At 37.3% G+C, this 16,087-nt stretch overlaps 1 protein-coding gene across 1 annotated transcript in view; it reads left to right on the top strand.

Annotated features, from left to right (window-relative positions):
- Window positions 1-10,338, top strand: part of RAP1GAP2 (RAP1 GTPase activating protein 2) — a 949,148-nt gene extending 938,810 nt beyond the window's left edge. Inside the window, exons 23-24 of the mRNA XM_082245390.1 lie at window positions 4,526-4,608; window positions 9,484-10,338. Coding sequence (XP_082101516.1) covers window positions 4,526-4,608; window positions 9,484-9,486 — 86 coding nt within the window. The 3' untranslated portion in view covers window positions 9,487-10,338. The remainder of the gene's footprint in view (window positions 1-4,525; window positions 4,609-9,483) is intronic.
- Window positions 10,339-16,087: the final 5,749 nt, after the last annotated feature.

Genomic DNA, 16,087 nt, shown 5'->3' with positions numbered 1-16,087 from the left:
TTAAAAGTGACTAAAATAGAAAAAATATCATCCAAACTTAATAGATTTGTGTAATAGACCCAAAACTTTTTTTCCATGAATGTTGTGAAATTCTATATGGAAATTGTACACTTAAGTTAAGAAACTATATAAAAAAACTTAAAATTATGTAAAAAATATAATTGTGAACAATTTTTTCAAGATGAACAGCTGTCTTTCATACCCCATGCTCCAATGTGCTCTATATTTCCGTCTCACATGTTCTCCTTAGTGATACTTCTCCACCTTAATGTAAGGGGGTCACTCACCAGATGGATCTGGGCCACCAGGACCCACACAGCATGGCATATACAATAGGTCTCAGCTTAGGACTCCCATCTTCAAAACCAATCGCCTCAATTAGAATGGTCCCGACTTTGGTATATTTGTAAAAGCTTCTTTAAATGTTACATCAGGCTCCAAATCATCAAAATTCCCAGAATAAAGCAAAAAGCATATAATCATGCAATACGTTCATTAAAATTCAATTTTCCACATAAAATAATCCATAGAACAATCAAATTTTGTTGTGCCCAAAAGCGGCACCCACTACTTTGCATTCAATTGTGCAGTAAACTGTTTAAACGGTAGGAGTCTTAGGTTGAAACCTATTGTATATACCAAGCTGTGTGGGCCCTGGTGGCCCAGATGCATCTGGTGAGTACCCTCCTTACATTAAGATGGAGGAGTATCACTGAAGAGCACATGTGAGATGGAAATATAGAGCACATTGGAGCATGGGGTATGGAAGACAGCTGTTCATCTTGAAAAAATTGTTCACAATTGTATTTTTTACATCATTTCAAGTTTTTTATATAGTTTCTTAACTTAAGTGTACAATTTTCATATAGAATTTCACAACATTCACAAAAAAATTATTTTGGTCTTTTACACACATCTATTAAGTTTGGATGATTTTTGTTCTTTTTTAGTCACTTTTAATTAGCACTAATATGTCACACAGGCCTCAAATTTAAACACTTTTACTTGTATATTTGTGCTTGACTGGAAATATCTATGAAACAACCATTTTGTATTTTTAAATCTGTAGAATCCAGACACCCATTGCTAAAGCTGGTCTATAATGTACCCATTAAAGTGAACCTGTCACTTTGACATGAAGGCTTTGGAACAAACACCAGAAGATTCCTACAAGTGCTGTGCATAGTTCATTTTATTTACAGCCCAAGATACCATAGTGCTATGTAAGTTACAGCTCTGGCAACTGTAGCTTACAATACTTTGCTGCAGGTGGCAGAGGTGCAAATGGAAGGTTAGTACATCCTTGCAAACAGGTGTTCTGTGCATCCATGCAGGCAGTCCCATTTATGTCTATTGAGACGCAGCAGCTGCTCCCAAATTCACATCCATGTGGATACGGGTCCCCGAATGTATATATTGTAAATTCGAGGACACACACGCACCCGCACCCACATGGGTGTCAAATTAAGAGCAGCCACTGTGTCCCATTAGACATTAGACTGCCTGCATGCAAATGCAGGGAACACCTGCGAAACCTTTGTGGGCAAACACAACCTTAGGCTTTCACATGTATCCTTAGGTACACACCTGTGAACGATGCCCATATGCTGCTGGGCAAGTCATAGTTAAACTGAACCTATTGCTTTGGCCTCCTTACTATGTCATGCAGATGATCACAAGGGGGAGGGGGGATAGTCTGCTGCCCAGCAGAGGATAACTGAGTGGGGCTGATATAATTGTCAAGGACTTTAGTGCAGTAAAGTCACCTTTGTCAGCTCAAACAGAAATGTCAAAGTATACAGTGTGTTAAAAGATTAGACTGTGGAGTTGGGTGTTTTAGACTCAGCTGTTTTTCAGCATTTTAACATTGCTTCTTATACAACATATCAGCAAATTTCCTGTGTTACAATAAAAAGGTTAGAGCTGAATGCTACAAAAGTGTATACATACATACAACTGCAAAATATAAAGTACGTGGAGCTTTGCAGTCTGCAAGGCAAGGTTACCTACAGCCTTAAGCCCCGTACACACGCGCAGATTGTTGGCCAACTGATCGGCCAACTTTTGTCCAGTGTTGTTTGTTGGTTGAAATGTGCTCTAGACTTGCACTGGACTTTTGTTGGCCAACAAAAACCAACTTCAGAAGTGATGTCATGTTCTGGTTGACTTTCAGTGTGTTTTTTCTTCTCTGAGCATGCCCAGTCTTGCTCATCTGATTTTTGTCTGCCGAAATCTGTACTGACTGAGGAACAATCGGCCGTTCGTTGTTGGCCAACAAAAATTTTATAGCATGGACACCAGATTTTTTTCGGCCAAAAATTCGCAGTTGGTTGTCGGAAGCATCATACTAACAAGCCGACAATCGGTCGATCGGACGTTGGCCAACAATTTACGGCCAATAATCTGTGCGTGTGTACGGGGCTTTAGTACAGCGGGGGAAGATTACTGTCTTAAAACCTTCATCGTTAGTAAATGGCATATCTTTAAAAGGCTTATCCTTACCATCTCCAAACTGCAAGTGCACTTTAATAGGTAGTTACAAATTTAGAAACAGAAAAAGTCAGAGGCCTATTGTGAAAAGGGAGTTATTTAAAAAGGACAGAAATTTAGAAAAAACAAAACTGCTGTTCATAGTGACCAATCATGTTTCTTATTTCATTTCTGGAAAATAAGGAATCTTACTTTTGGCAATAACTCCACCTTTTTCCGTTGTTCCCTTCTTCAGTTCTTTATAAATAGCTCACCTGTAATGATTTCTGAAAGGCAACACTTGAGCACTTTATAAAGAAGAAATGGAACTTTCACTTTAAGTCACCTAAATACATTCCAGGTGCATGAATTCAAAAGCTGCTCAATGTCTTACAGTTCATTTTCTTTCTAATGCAGCTTGCATAGAAAAGCCTGACACCTGTCAACAGCTGCACAAGAGGACCCTTGAAACTCTGAGGATAAGTAGTAGTCTCTCTGCAGAGGTCTTCCACACCCTATGCTGCCTCAGACCTTTAGCGCTTGCTCCCTACCGATTGGAGAACTCTGGATCTGACTCAGGAGGGGGCATGTTGGACCTCTGCAGTTTGATCACTGCTTTCATACAGAGAGCAAGGGCAGGGGACAGGTTTTCTCACCCAGGCTGTGGTTGCTTTCTAAAGAAAGTAGACTGTAAGATGTTGTATACTTTTTGTTTTGATGCACCTGAAATGAATTTAGTTAATTTAATGTTAGGCTTTAATGTGACCCTTTTAGCCCGGTTCACATTAGTGTGATCACGGAGATCGCATGTAATTCGGAGCGCACTGCTCCTAAATTACATGCAATCTCATGTGCGGTGCAAATTTCAGCCATACACTTTGTATGGCTGAATTCGCACCGCATCCACACTAAACTCGCCCCTGACCCTTTTTTTTATCCGCAGCAGAATCGGATCGCATAGTGGTTCATACTAGTGCGATCTGATTCTGTGCGAACTTGCAGATCGCACTCCGATTTGCGATCGCAACTGGGGGTGTCCTTAACTTTTAATTGACACCCCCTGTGTATCGCATATGGCAGTGTGAACTGCCAGGGGTGCAGATGCGGTGCGGGATCACGCTGCATATTCGCAGCGTTCCCGCATCGCAAAATGTGAACTGGGACTTACCACAGAGTTACTTTTGCACAATGGATTGCCTATAAAACAAACATTAATATGTTTACCTTTCTAGTGACCAGCGTACTGAAAAACCAACTCATCTCCTCACCCAGCTGCTGCATTATATTCAGATCTTCCACTCATCCAAGTACTTAAGCTGCAGTGGCCAGGGGGAAGCAACTATTCAACTCATCCAGTTGGGGAGTGGAGATGTGGGGGCTTTTCAATACATGGGCCACTGGTAAGTAAGTATGTTCACACTTCTTTTACAGGCAACCTATTGTGTAAAATGGCCCTGTGGTGACAGGGTCACTTTAGGCTGACAGTTTTTCCTGTAATGCTTCTGTTCCTCCTTCATGTTGCTTCTCTCCTACATACCATCCGTTTTATTATTTCCACCTGGTACATATATATAAGATAAATAAAAAAACAATACCCAAATTAAAATGGTAGAAGCTATGAACTAAAGTTAACACATGGCATATATAACTAAATCATAGTATGTCTAAGTGGTATAGTCATTTTGCTAAACATTTCCCTCTATAATGAAGAAAATGTTTAAAGTGGATCTCTACCCAGAACTATTCTTTAGTTTGGGGTTAACTGTGTTTGATCACATTGTGAAGTTTTTACTCCTCCTCCTGTTGTACCATGACAAAGCTCTGCTGTGAGATTCATGGTTCCTCCAGCATATGGTGTTTCTAGTTCAGAACCATTCCTCAGTCAAAAATTCTGGTTTCTATTGCCTTGGGGTAAATAGAGGGGAGCTGGAAGGGGGTAAAACCTTGCTTTACTTAACCCAGAACTAAAAAATAATAAATGCACTAAGAAATGTCCACTTTAAGTTAGCCTAGAACCCAATTGAAGTGCACATCTGATGGTTTTTCCTTCTCACAGATTTAAAGAGTAGAAATTCCCCAAGATCCAACCTCAAATTTCGTTTTGATAAACTCAGCCAGTCAAGTTCCGGCTCCAGTACAGTAAGTAGATGTGTCTGCAGGCACGCAATCCAGCTCTAGATAGCATGAGCTTGCTGTTCTAGTGTGTGGCTTGGCCTCGGTTGTGCATTTTTTCAACTTGGAAAGTAAGCTTGGTGTGACCCAATCAACCAGCATATCTATAAGATGCCTAGAAACTTGTGTGTTAATTCTAGAAGGATTTTGTCACAGATATATTGATGTTTTTTACAACAGTGATGGGCACTTGCCATCAATATGTTTTTTAAGTGTGACATTTTAAAAATGTAAACGGGATAAGATAATACGTTTTAGTTTTGCAGGCCTAATTTTGCTTTGGAACACTCTGTTATATGCTAAGGCCATGTTCACACTTATACATTTTATGTGTGCTGTTAAGCACACTTTTAAAAAAAATTCTGCTTGTTGCATCTTTGATGTGCTTTCATCAAAACCTACTTTATATACAGTAGAGTTAAATGGTAATGCATTTAAAGCGCATGTAAACAGACCTAAAATATAACGCACCTAAAGTGCACAACAGATGTGAACACAGTCCTAATCTATAGTTCACTAAATTTTGTTTCAATTGATTTGCCCCAACTTTTCAAAAACTGTAGGTAGTTCAACATATGAACTTGTTACTAAACAGAAATAGTCCCAAGGGTTATTAGAAACTGCTTCCAAACACAGTGAACATAGGAACTATATTTCAAATATAGTTATTGAGCTTTCTTTTTCATGGGTATTCAATAAAAATTCTCAAGAAGCAAATCTCTAAGCAAAAAGTGCAGTACACACAGCAACCAACCAACTTTACCCTCTTAAATGGTGACATTGAGACATGAGGTGTGGTGCAAGGATTGCATGTTACCAGTTATAGCTTCACAGCAGCACGGATTATTTATGGAAATTGAAATTGACTCTTTGCATGGACTTTATGACATCAGTTTGTAGTGACATTTAACCTCTCACAGGATAGTCTTATGTTTCTTTTTTCTGTCCATTTTTTATTTAATATATCAGTTGTAATTTTATTATTGGTGTAGTAGAAGCTACACATTTGATTCACTAAATAGATCTCATGTGACAGTGCTGCTATATACCTACACAACACAGGTTGCTTCAGTATAAATACAGCCTGTTCTGTGCAGCCCTCTGAGGTTTTTTTTTAGAGAACCTTAGTGAACAAACAGCATCATGAAAGCCAAGGAACACACCAGACAGATCAGGGATAAAGTTGTAGAAAAGTTTAAAGCAAGATTAGGTTATAAAAATATCCTAAGCTTTGAGCATCTCATAAGGCACTGTTCAATTCAACTGTTCAAAGATAATTTTAGATTAGAGCTAGGAATGGTTAAAACCCATGTGAAGTTTTTTCTTTAGCATCGGTGAAAATAAACCTCTCTTGCTGCCCCATAGAGGAAATTTCTCCAAAATAAGAGAAAGCCATGCTCAGACACTTGCCACCTGAACACGTTTACCCATTGGAAGATTGTAAGGCTAAGCCCCGATTCACACTATTGCGATGCGGGAACCAGCACGATTCCAGTGCAGGTGTAAACACCCATGCAATCCAATTTCAGTGCGGGAAAAAGGCTTCTGTAGCATTTTTGTGCGAATGCAGTGCAATTTCAGCCATACAAACTGTATGACTGAATTCGCCTCGCACAGACATTGCATGTGATCTGCACAGCAATGCGGTGCAAATCACATGCAATGTCTATATATTGCAATAGTGTGCACCCAAGCTTAGTCTTTATTCCTATTCTGATAACACTTTAAAAATCCATTGGAACCAGGATAAGGCCTTGTTTGTTTGTTGACTCTACAATTCAGGTTAGGTTGGTGTGCAGCGACTTTGGTTTCTTTTTCCCCAGAGTGTGTTCACAGAGTCGGGAGGGGCTCTTTATTCGCCTATAATCATGAGTGGGAGTTGCTAGGGCTTTGGATGGTCACGCACAGTGGTTATATAGAAAGATGAACCAGTAGTGGATCTTAAAAAATCTTCACATTTATTCAAAAACCACAGTACACTACCGCAGATACGTTTAGCTGATGCGTTTCAAACGCATCAACTGATCTTATCTGCGGTTGTGTACTGTGGTTTTTGAAAAAGGTGAAGATTTTTTTAAGAGCTACTGCTGGTGTGTGGATCATCTTTCTATATATGCACTCAGTGAAACGGCTGTGGATCGGGCACCCTTGGGGCTTTTTCATTAGTGAGTTTTTTGGGTAGCAGCGCTGTTTCTTCTGTGGTCATGTGGAGTGGTGCCTCTAAACTTTTGTCACAGTTGCCATACTGGTTTTGAACTCTAAAACTTAAATACATTTCAGCTAACATTTTACTCCTTTGTCTGTAGATGTAAGAGTATGTTCCTTTTCTATGAAGCCATGCTGTATGTGTATGGACTGATTGCTTATACATGAAACCCATTAGATAAAAAAAGAAAATACATTTATATGAAAGGAGCATACTACTTATGATGTTCTCATGCATCTGTCAATAAACATTTGTTTGAGCTTTTGCTCCTGTGTGTGCCCTCTCCTCTGTGCCAAAGCTCCTCAACTCCCATCATGCAATGCAAACATTCAGTGGTTTGTTATTTGTACTCTTTAGTGTCAGTTAGCAGAAGGTAGAAAAGGGGGCACAGAGAATATTTTCAGGGACTTACTTTGCATTAAATGAGTTGGTCCCCTATTCTAAAGAAAGTAGAAGAAAGTGTTAATAAATTGTTTTAGTGATTTTAAAGCTTCTACTTTAAATTTAATACCCTGTTTATCAGCTACACTTATATACTTTATAGTTATGTATTTTTCTGATACTTATCATTTTGAAGATTTTCAATATTTTCTTTTACCGGTCAAAGCTTATTCCCCTCTAACCAAAAGCTACGATAGTTGATCCAATACTAACTTTGCACATCACTCATCATATGGTCCCATATTGCCTATGCATGAAAATGGCTATATGAAATGCAAATAATCCAGTGCCTGAGAGCTTTGCAATACATATAAAGGGCTTAGCAGTCTTGGCTTATAATCTGTGATCATTATTAGCGCTCAAATAGCTTTCTTTATATATACATTACATTATATTAATACTACAGTTTAAATACAAGGTGGTAAATCTCAGTTTTTCAAGCCACCTTCTCTATACCTGATGCTACAAAATGTCCTAAAATACACAGTACATTATTATTTATGATAAGTAATATATTTTTTGACAAATTCCACATTTTTCTGTGTAATGACTACAAGCAAACCTTTGCATATATAATGACCTTTATTATGTTTCCCAACATTTGAAAATGTAAAATGTGGCTGAACTAAATTATGTAAAAAAACATTTTTTTTTTGGTAGATATGCAAATGTTACTACTTCTAATTGTTACTAATTGAGCCAAATATGGGCAAAAGGGCTAGTAAGAAAAAGCAAGACTTTTGTTTGTTGCATTTACACAGAACATAGAGATTGATTATTGCACTGTATTGTCACAGAGAATATGCAATGGTTATAAATGATTATATGTAAAATAATATTATCAAATATCAATGTGTGTTAACTATTGCAATTTATACAGTATATGCAGTATATAAAATATGCAGTCATATTCTATCATTGGATAGGCAAGCTTTACAGCGTTGCTTCCTCCATTGATCAGTGGTGGAACACAGTGGTGGTGCTTCATTGTTCTTTCTGACAGGTTTATACCCCAGTTGGTAGTTTTATTTAAAACAATATATATATTTTAAACCTCATACTAACTAGGCCATTTGATAGGATATGAGTCACTGCTGTGATGGCTCATTCAGTTACGTAGTTTTGATTTGCTCAGCAAATCTAAAATATGAGGTAGCTGAAAATGTGGAAACAAGACTAAAGTGCCATCTGCTGACTGAATCAAAGACTACTTGGTAAGAAGAACTACACTGCCTCTGAGCACCACAAACCAAAAATGCTATTTGTTATATTTAATATTCAAAGCAAACTCACCCATCCATCCATGTCTCCGTGCTTTATTATACAGAGACATCCCTTTAAAATACATCCCTTAGCATGTCTGGCTGTGGCCATCTTGAGTAAGGGCAAATGATTCATGTTGCATTTACTTCCTGGAATCCATCTGCCCTAGGTAGGCAGGAAGGTGTGATTAGTTGAGAAAACCCCTCATCCCCCCTGAAGACTCCTGGGATATATTACATCATATGCCTAGGCATGGAAAACAGGGGGCAGATGAAGAAATGTAAAACAAAGTTTAAAATAAGTGGATTTAATTTGCCTTTCTATCTTTTTACTAATGCTAGCAGCATAAGGTTTAAAAATAGCCAATGTTGATTGAGAGAGTGAAGTTCTGCTTTAATATGCTATTTTTTAATGTTTTGACTATATGTACTATATGTACTACTATGTTTTGAATTGACTATATTTACAGTGTGTGTGTGTATATATATATATATATATATATATATATATATATATATATATATATATATATATATGTGTATATATATATATATATATATATATATATATATATATATATATATATATATATATATATATATATATATATATATATATACACACACACACACACGCACAAAACCACTGCACATTCCCTTCTTATAAATAGAAGAAGTAAATTGGGTTGCAAAATTTTACATGAAAAGGAAAGAATTGAAGCACATCCTGTTACCATTTGGTATGCCCATAGTCTTCTGTTTACCCTCACTGTTGTTGCAGTTCAGTATGTCCTTGTTTGGCTATGTGCACAGTGAGCATGTTCTTGTTAATAAAGATAAAATACTAGGCTACCGTTTAGCATAAGCATGTAGGACACACTATCACATATACGATTTCTTCACTGACTGTCTTTTTTTTTATTTGCTTTGCAGTGAGTTCAAGACTAGTCAAACTTTAACTACCATCTTGAGAATTGACCTGAATGGGTATGCTCACTCCACGAATAGTTACTGCCACAACGCATTCAAGGAAATGTTCAATTACTGCGCTGTTCCCCACGAATCAATGAAAGAACTGTCATCTTAGTGCACTCTTTGTGTCCACACTTGTCACACTTGTCTTGTGAATGGAGTCTTGTCTGATAGTGGACTTAACTCTTTTTCATTTCATTCTTTTATTTTGTCTAAAGCAAACAGCATTTTTTATGTGATAAATCCTACTTGCACAGTCTTTTTATTCAGGTGCACTGATCACCGGGTGCACCGGTTTGTTGTAATTATCAGGAAAGATCACTGGAATTAACACCACAATCCTAGGCATCCCATCTAGAAGTGGTGCTTCATGTTTAATTTACTGATATTACCAAACGCTGCTTTTCCATCTTCCAGGATATGTTGAAATCTTCCTGAAGCTTGCGCAGTCCCCTTCAATGCTGCCATACCATAACGCTTTGTCTACAGTACCACTTCATACATGGCTGTACAATAGTCACTGACCACAAAACATGTGCAAAATCATCCTAATGTTTTAGTAGTTTGAACAATTAATTCAGCTTAAATGTTACTTATGAAACATGAATTCCCGTTGTGCTGAGTAAGTCAAAGCAGCAATAGAGCTTCCAGACCATAGTATACTAAATATTTTTGCCATGTCTTGGTGATTTTAGAGAGGAACTTTATTTAAAATGTATTTAAAGTGGCTTTTTTTAGATTGATGTGCAGCTCTCAATTCATTGGCTTCCATAGAGACTGTGCTGAGAATGGTTTTTAGGGTGGGTACCCTAAAAGATTTAGGATCTAAAAAAAATTCTATGCTCAGCTATGGAACCTTAATGAGCCGTTGGCTGTACAAGGCTAAACAGTGCCCTTTCCTTAGAAACTAGGAGTTTAACTCTCTTTATTCAACCTCTGTAACCATTGTACAGAAACTTAGAATGGATGTAAATGAAAATGTCCAGCTTTGTTTACCTAAGCAGTATGGAGATGCTCAACTCATTGCCTGCAATGACAACATCAAGGAGAACCAAATAAGGCTTTCTTCCTCTGTAAAACTGGTAAAAAAAAACAACAATTTGCGGCCCTAAGAGCTTACATGGTGATGTCATGGGGCAGTAGGCCATCTCATTTGGACTATAGGTAAGGGAGTTCTTCAAAAAGTGTCATTGTGAATCTAACAGAAAGGTCATCACAATAAGCAGCACATATACAGTAAATTTATGTACATGTTTTCATAGTCTCTGCACAATGGTTAAATCATTTTAACTAAAGCTTCTATTTATTATTTCCTTTTGGTGATCACTGCTGCTGTTGAATGGGCATTTATTTATAGTGGTTTACAAGTAATGTGCATGGTAAGTACCAGCCCCAAACAGGGTGCCTCAAATGCGTTTTATGGGTCTCCAGGTCATTTACAGCATACATTCTGTTGAAAAGTATTTGGGAACTACTTTTTTTCTGGGGTCACAGAAAAATAACATATTGACAACAGAGGTCAATCAATTATGTTGTTTGGAGTCCCAGCATTAATAATATACCTCTGGTTTAGAAGACTGAACACACAGTACAGTGATACCTATCAGTATATGTATAGTGTGACGTGTTTGTTGTCATTCTGTTATAAAATATATTTTCAAAAAAAGAAAATGAACATATATGACAGCGAATAGAGCTTGTTTACAGACATTAGGAATAAGAAAAAGAATCAGGGATTTAGGGAGTGACAATGGCTAGAAAGTGATCATTTCTATATTAGACTGTTACCAAAGTTTTACTTTCTGCTATGTTATGTCTATAAAACCCAGACAAAATAGGTTGTGGTTTCCATAACATCACTCTGATTATAGCTTACAATTTAAAGATAGAAATGAATTACCTGATTGGTTGGTGTGCTATGCCTATGTCTTTTGTTTCCATGCTTTATTTTTTTATATTGTTGTATGTCCGTTGGTAGAAGTCCAACCTTAGGTGATACTTGGTATTCAAAAATTAACAACATTTTTATGCTTTAATGATAGAAGAGTACATAGCATGGGTTAATAAGGAATGCCTTCTGCCCCTAGATTCAGGTTCAGGTGAGGGGATTTGCTAGAAGCCAAAAATTTAGATCATAAGCTCTAATGTACAGGACCCTCCTAACTCCCTTGTCCTGAATTGTAACTGTACTGACTCCCTTTATACAGTAAAGCACTGCACAAACTGTTAGCACTATATGAATTCTGTATAGTCTTCAAAATAGTATTAAAAATAATAATAATGATACTAATAATAATAACTAGGCATCTTTAAAAACAAATTACAAGGAAATTCAAAATTGGAACAACAGCGTTTAATGCTCATACAATGTAAGTGAAGCCGATTCTCAATATTGTCCATTTTGGGATATATCTGTGAGAGTTTTGTGTGTGTGTGTGTGTGTAAGGGTGTGTGTGTGTGTGTATATATATATATATATATATATATATATATATATATATATATCTGTCCAAAACTAATATTTTAATTATGGATAGACTTTGGGCTGCTGAATCACCCTCCTGGTTTTGTGCATTTTATATTGCAGTCCATGGCTCTGCCTTTAACTCTATGAAGTCTCACACCATCCTATGAATTCTAGAGTACTGTTAATAAAAATGCAACCTGGAAATATAATCCTCTCATAATGATCATCACAGTAAGTGAATTTAAGGATTTCAAAGACTTCATCAGCAGTAAATCCATAGTTTGTAATCCGGAGTGTCTGTCTTCTAAATTGATCCAGCTCATAGTATAGTTAGTAGTAGTTATGCATGTTCTGCTGGACTTGTTCTATGAGGTAGTATGTTTGAATGTTTTACCACTCATCCTTATGGCTTCCTCCATTCTGATAAGTGTTGGAATTGAACAGTGATCCCACAGGTATAGCATATGCATAATTACAGTATATTGGTGCAAGCTGAACCAATGTAACTATGCTTAAAGATCCATACCTGGAATTCACTGTAAAGGAATTGCCCATGGGGCTACAAGTGCTAGGATATGTCCCCAACACACATTTGATTTGAGAAAGTCACCTGCATGAGTGGTAAAACATTTTTTAATATAACAGTCTAGTAAATGACTGACTACTTCTATATTTCAAGTGATACAGCTCACTGACATCTATTCATACTGAAATGTCAATTAATGGTAACCTTAGTCTTGTACCCTTGAAGCCAGTGCCATCTCTATGGATATTAGACATTAAATGGAATGTATAGGATTTCTTTATATATATATTTCTTGTAAATATTTTTTTAATTTCTAAAAAAGAAAAAGCACTCTCAGCCAGCTCCTTGCAATAATCACATGTAAAAACCTGGCAGGCTGGTTGCACCAAACTTTTTAGACCGCCCACACATGATTAGACTCTCGGCGGGTTCCTACTAAAGTGGGCGAGATTCAAACCATCTATGGCCAGCATTAGGTCTCATACATACTGGACAGTTAGCCTCCATGCGTGAGATTCCAGCATTTCTGCATTGTCCCAGCAGCTTGTAACACGGTATAGGAGGCTGAAAGCTGCTGTGGCTGGATGGTGCACTGTGTGGTGTTAGTGTTTGGGGCAATATATGTCCAGGGCCAAATTACAAAAATCCTAATTTCTTGTGTTCTAGTCATTCTTCCCTGGGCCCATATTGGTCTAAATGTTAGTTAGATACACCATCCAGCCACAGCAGTTTTCAGCCTCTCATAGACTTTTACAGACTGCCAGAAGCCGGGCTGGATGGTGCACCTGTGCCTTAGGCTTTACTGGTTGAAAATGGCAAATAGGGCATATTATACAGATAGTGCTGGGCTTTCATATCAGAAAGCCCAGCATGTAAAGTGGATGCACCCTGTAATACATAGATCATACATATCTGTAAAATAAATATTTAGAGTTTAAAATGTTAATGCCAAATCATATGGTTCTTCCGGCTTTAAATGTCCTGCTGTTTCTCTTTTTTGTTTGTTTCTGTAATAATATGCATTATCAGAAACAGACTTAAAAAAATGCCCAGAACAGTTTTTTTAACTGACTTTGCTGACTTTAATTTTGAACAGTGTGTGCATTTAGAATCTCTGCAACATTTATTGTGCTACCAGAGATAATGACACCATTATCACCTGAACAATGATTCAGTACTCTAATATTCAATTATTTAACATAAATATTTGTACATGTGTCATATAAACCATTACATGAGCATATAAAACGCCACATTGAGATGTGTATAGCTTACAGTTTTGTACGCATCTATTAAATGATAAGGTATAGGGCTGGATTCTAACACATGACAAAATACTGCTGTGTTGGGTGTCACTATCATTATCATCTTTAAGACTTAAGAATTCAAAGCATTTACCACTATTGGGTGTCCTCTTCAGGAACATCTCAAAAAAGTGTTCTGTGGAAACTTACCTTAGTATATTATTCACATTGATGCATTTTTGCAAGTTGCTTTTTTAGGGATATCCAAAAACGTCTTTTTTTTTTTTCTATGTTTTCCGAAATCATATTGTAGAGTTAAGTAGCTAAATGGCTCATTTATTTCTTATTACTTTAGATCAGATTAATTACTTCAATCTGTAAGTTTACATTTGTATAATCTCCAACTATAATTGGTTACATAAAAAACAACTCACTGGCTGCGGTATAAAAAGTGACATTGGAGCACCAACCTAACATTCTTATAGTGTAATCCCAAAATGCCATGCTCCAGATCCCCATTCATGCCCACCTCTCCACTACAGGAGGCAGCTCATCCCAAATTATATCCACATGTATTTTAATTTTCTTTAGCTTCTTAAAAGATTAGGGCTTAAAGCTGAACTCAAGTCAGAACACAAATTAATGCAGCTCTGTAATCATTAATACACCATTGAATGTGCTTTTTTTTTAATTCAAGTGGTGTAAGTACCTGAACTTGACCTGGTATCAGCCTATTTCAGTTCCTGGAATGTGGGAGAAAACAAAAGCAGTACAAGGAACCAATTAGAAAGAGAAAGCCAACAGATAAGCTCATTCTTCACTCACACCCCAATCATAGACCTGCCAAAGGCATTTGTCAAGAGAGTGACTACTATGCCTACCCTTCTCTATTCATAGAAGCTGTACTATAGTTTCCATCAATGAAAAGTGCTCTATGAATGGAGAAGGCAGACCTTTCATTCATCCACCCTTCCTCCATTCATAGAGCGCCTTTCATTACTGGAAGCTATAGTACAACTTCTATGGTGGAGGTAAGAGCAAAGGGCGGGCATGAATGTCTATGACCGGTCCAGTGATTCATATTAACACCCCTTCCCAGCAGTGGAAGATTACGGTTGCAGGGGTAAGCAATGGGGGGAAGAGGACTGAAGATTTCAACTAAGAGAGCAGTCACCAGCACAAGAGACATTTTTTATAGAATTAGGCATTAACTAAGGTTTAAGTGTAACTCTACTTATGTCAAGAAAAAAACATTCCCCTCTGGGTGATCTCTGTACATTGCAGGGATTATAAAAACCATTGTTGCAGATTCCTACCTTTTGGTATTGCGAAGAAATCACTGTTTGTTCCTCTGTGCTGAGTGGGTCTAATGCAGTGTTTCTCAACTCCGGTCTGCAGGGCACACTAACAGGCCAGAAGTATTACCTTGTGGAGATGCAAACTAGAATACTGCAATCACTGAGCAGCAAATAATATCACCTGTTATGTATTTCAGTTTTCTTGCAAACCTGGCCTGTTAGTGTGCCCTGAGGACTGGAGTTGAGAAACACTGGTCTAATGGGAGTGGTTTCATAATTATCAATCCACTGTGCAGCTGCAGAGCACTAATGAGGAAATCTGCTGGGCCTGCATCCCTTTAGATGTGATTTCCTATTGAAAGTATCTGACCTAAAATGACATTTTTGTTGCAGGGGATGCCAGAAATCTGACTTGTATCTTAGGCAGACTAATGGGAAAATTGGTGAGCCAATCACACAAGCAGGAAATGATGTTTCTGGGGTGTGGTCAGTACACATTCTGTGTACAGAACAGCTCCAGGTAGCCATATTGCATTGCATTTTCAGAAAATTATAGAGCTGCAGATTGATAAGGAAAGGTAACTTATAATAACATTCAATTACAATATGACTTGTGTCGCAATTGTATACACTATATTATTTTTTCTTTGCTATTTTTTCCCCACAAAAGTGGAGTTACATTTTAAGTGTAGTTTACGCACAAAAACACCCTAATTATAATTTTAGTACTGCTATACAGGCCTGGATTTTTGTAAGGGTAGCTTAAATGCTAAACATAGCAGAGTGGTATTAGCATTTTCATATTTTTTTTTGTAAGTCCTAAGCGAGAAGTTATGAATATTTATGTCATGTAAGAGGGAGTATTTTCTTTTATTTGCAGAATGACTGTTGGTGTAATGCTATAAATGTTATTACACATGGCTGAAAGTAGCCCAGAATTTAAAGCCTGAATGAACTTTCAGTTTAAGTCAGCTAAATACAGTCAGGCGCATCAAAACGAAACTTGCTCAATGTCCTACAATTCATTTTC

The sequence above is a fragment of the Pelophylax lessonae genome (assembly GCF_965119305.1).
Source record: "Pelophylax lessonae genome assembly, chromosome: 2".
Lineage (NCBI taxonomy): Eukaryota > Metazoa > Chordata > Amphibia > Anura > Ranidae > Pelophylax > Pelophylax lessonae.
The sequence above is the reverse complement of the archived record's forward strand: the minus strand, read 5'-3'. Positions and strand labels throughout refer to the sequence as shown.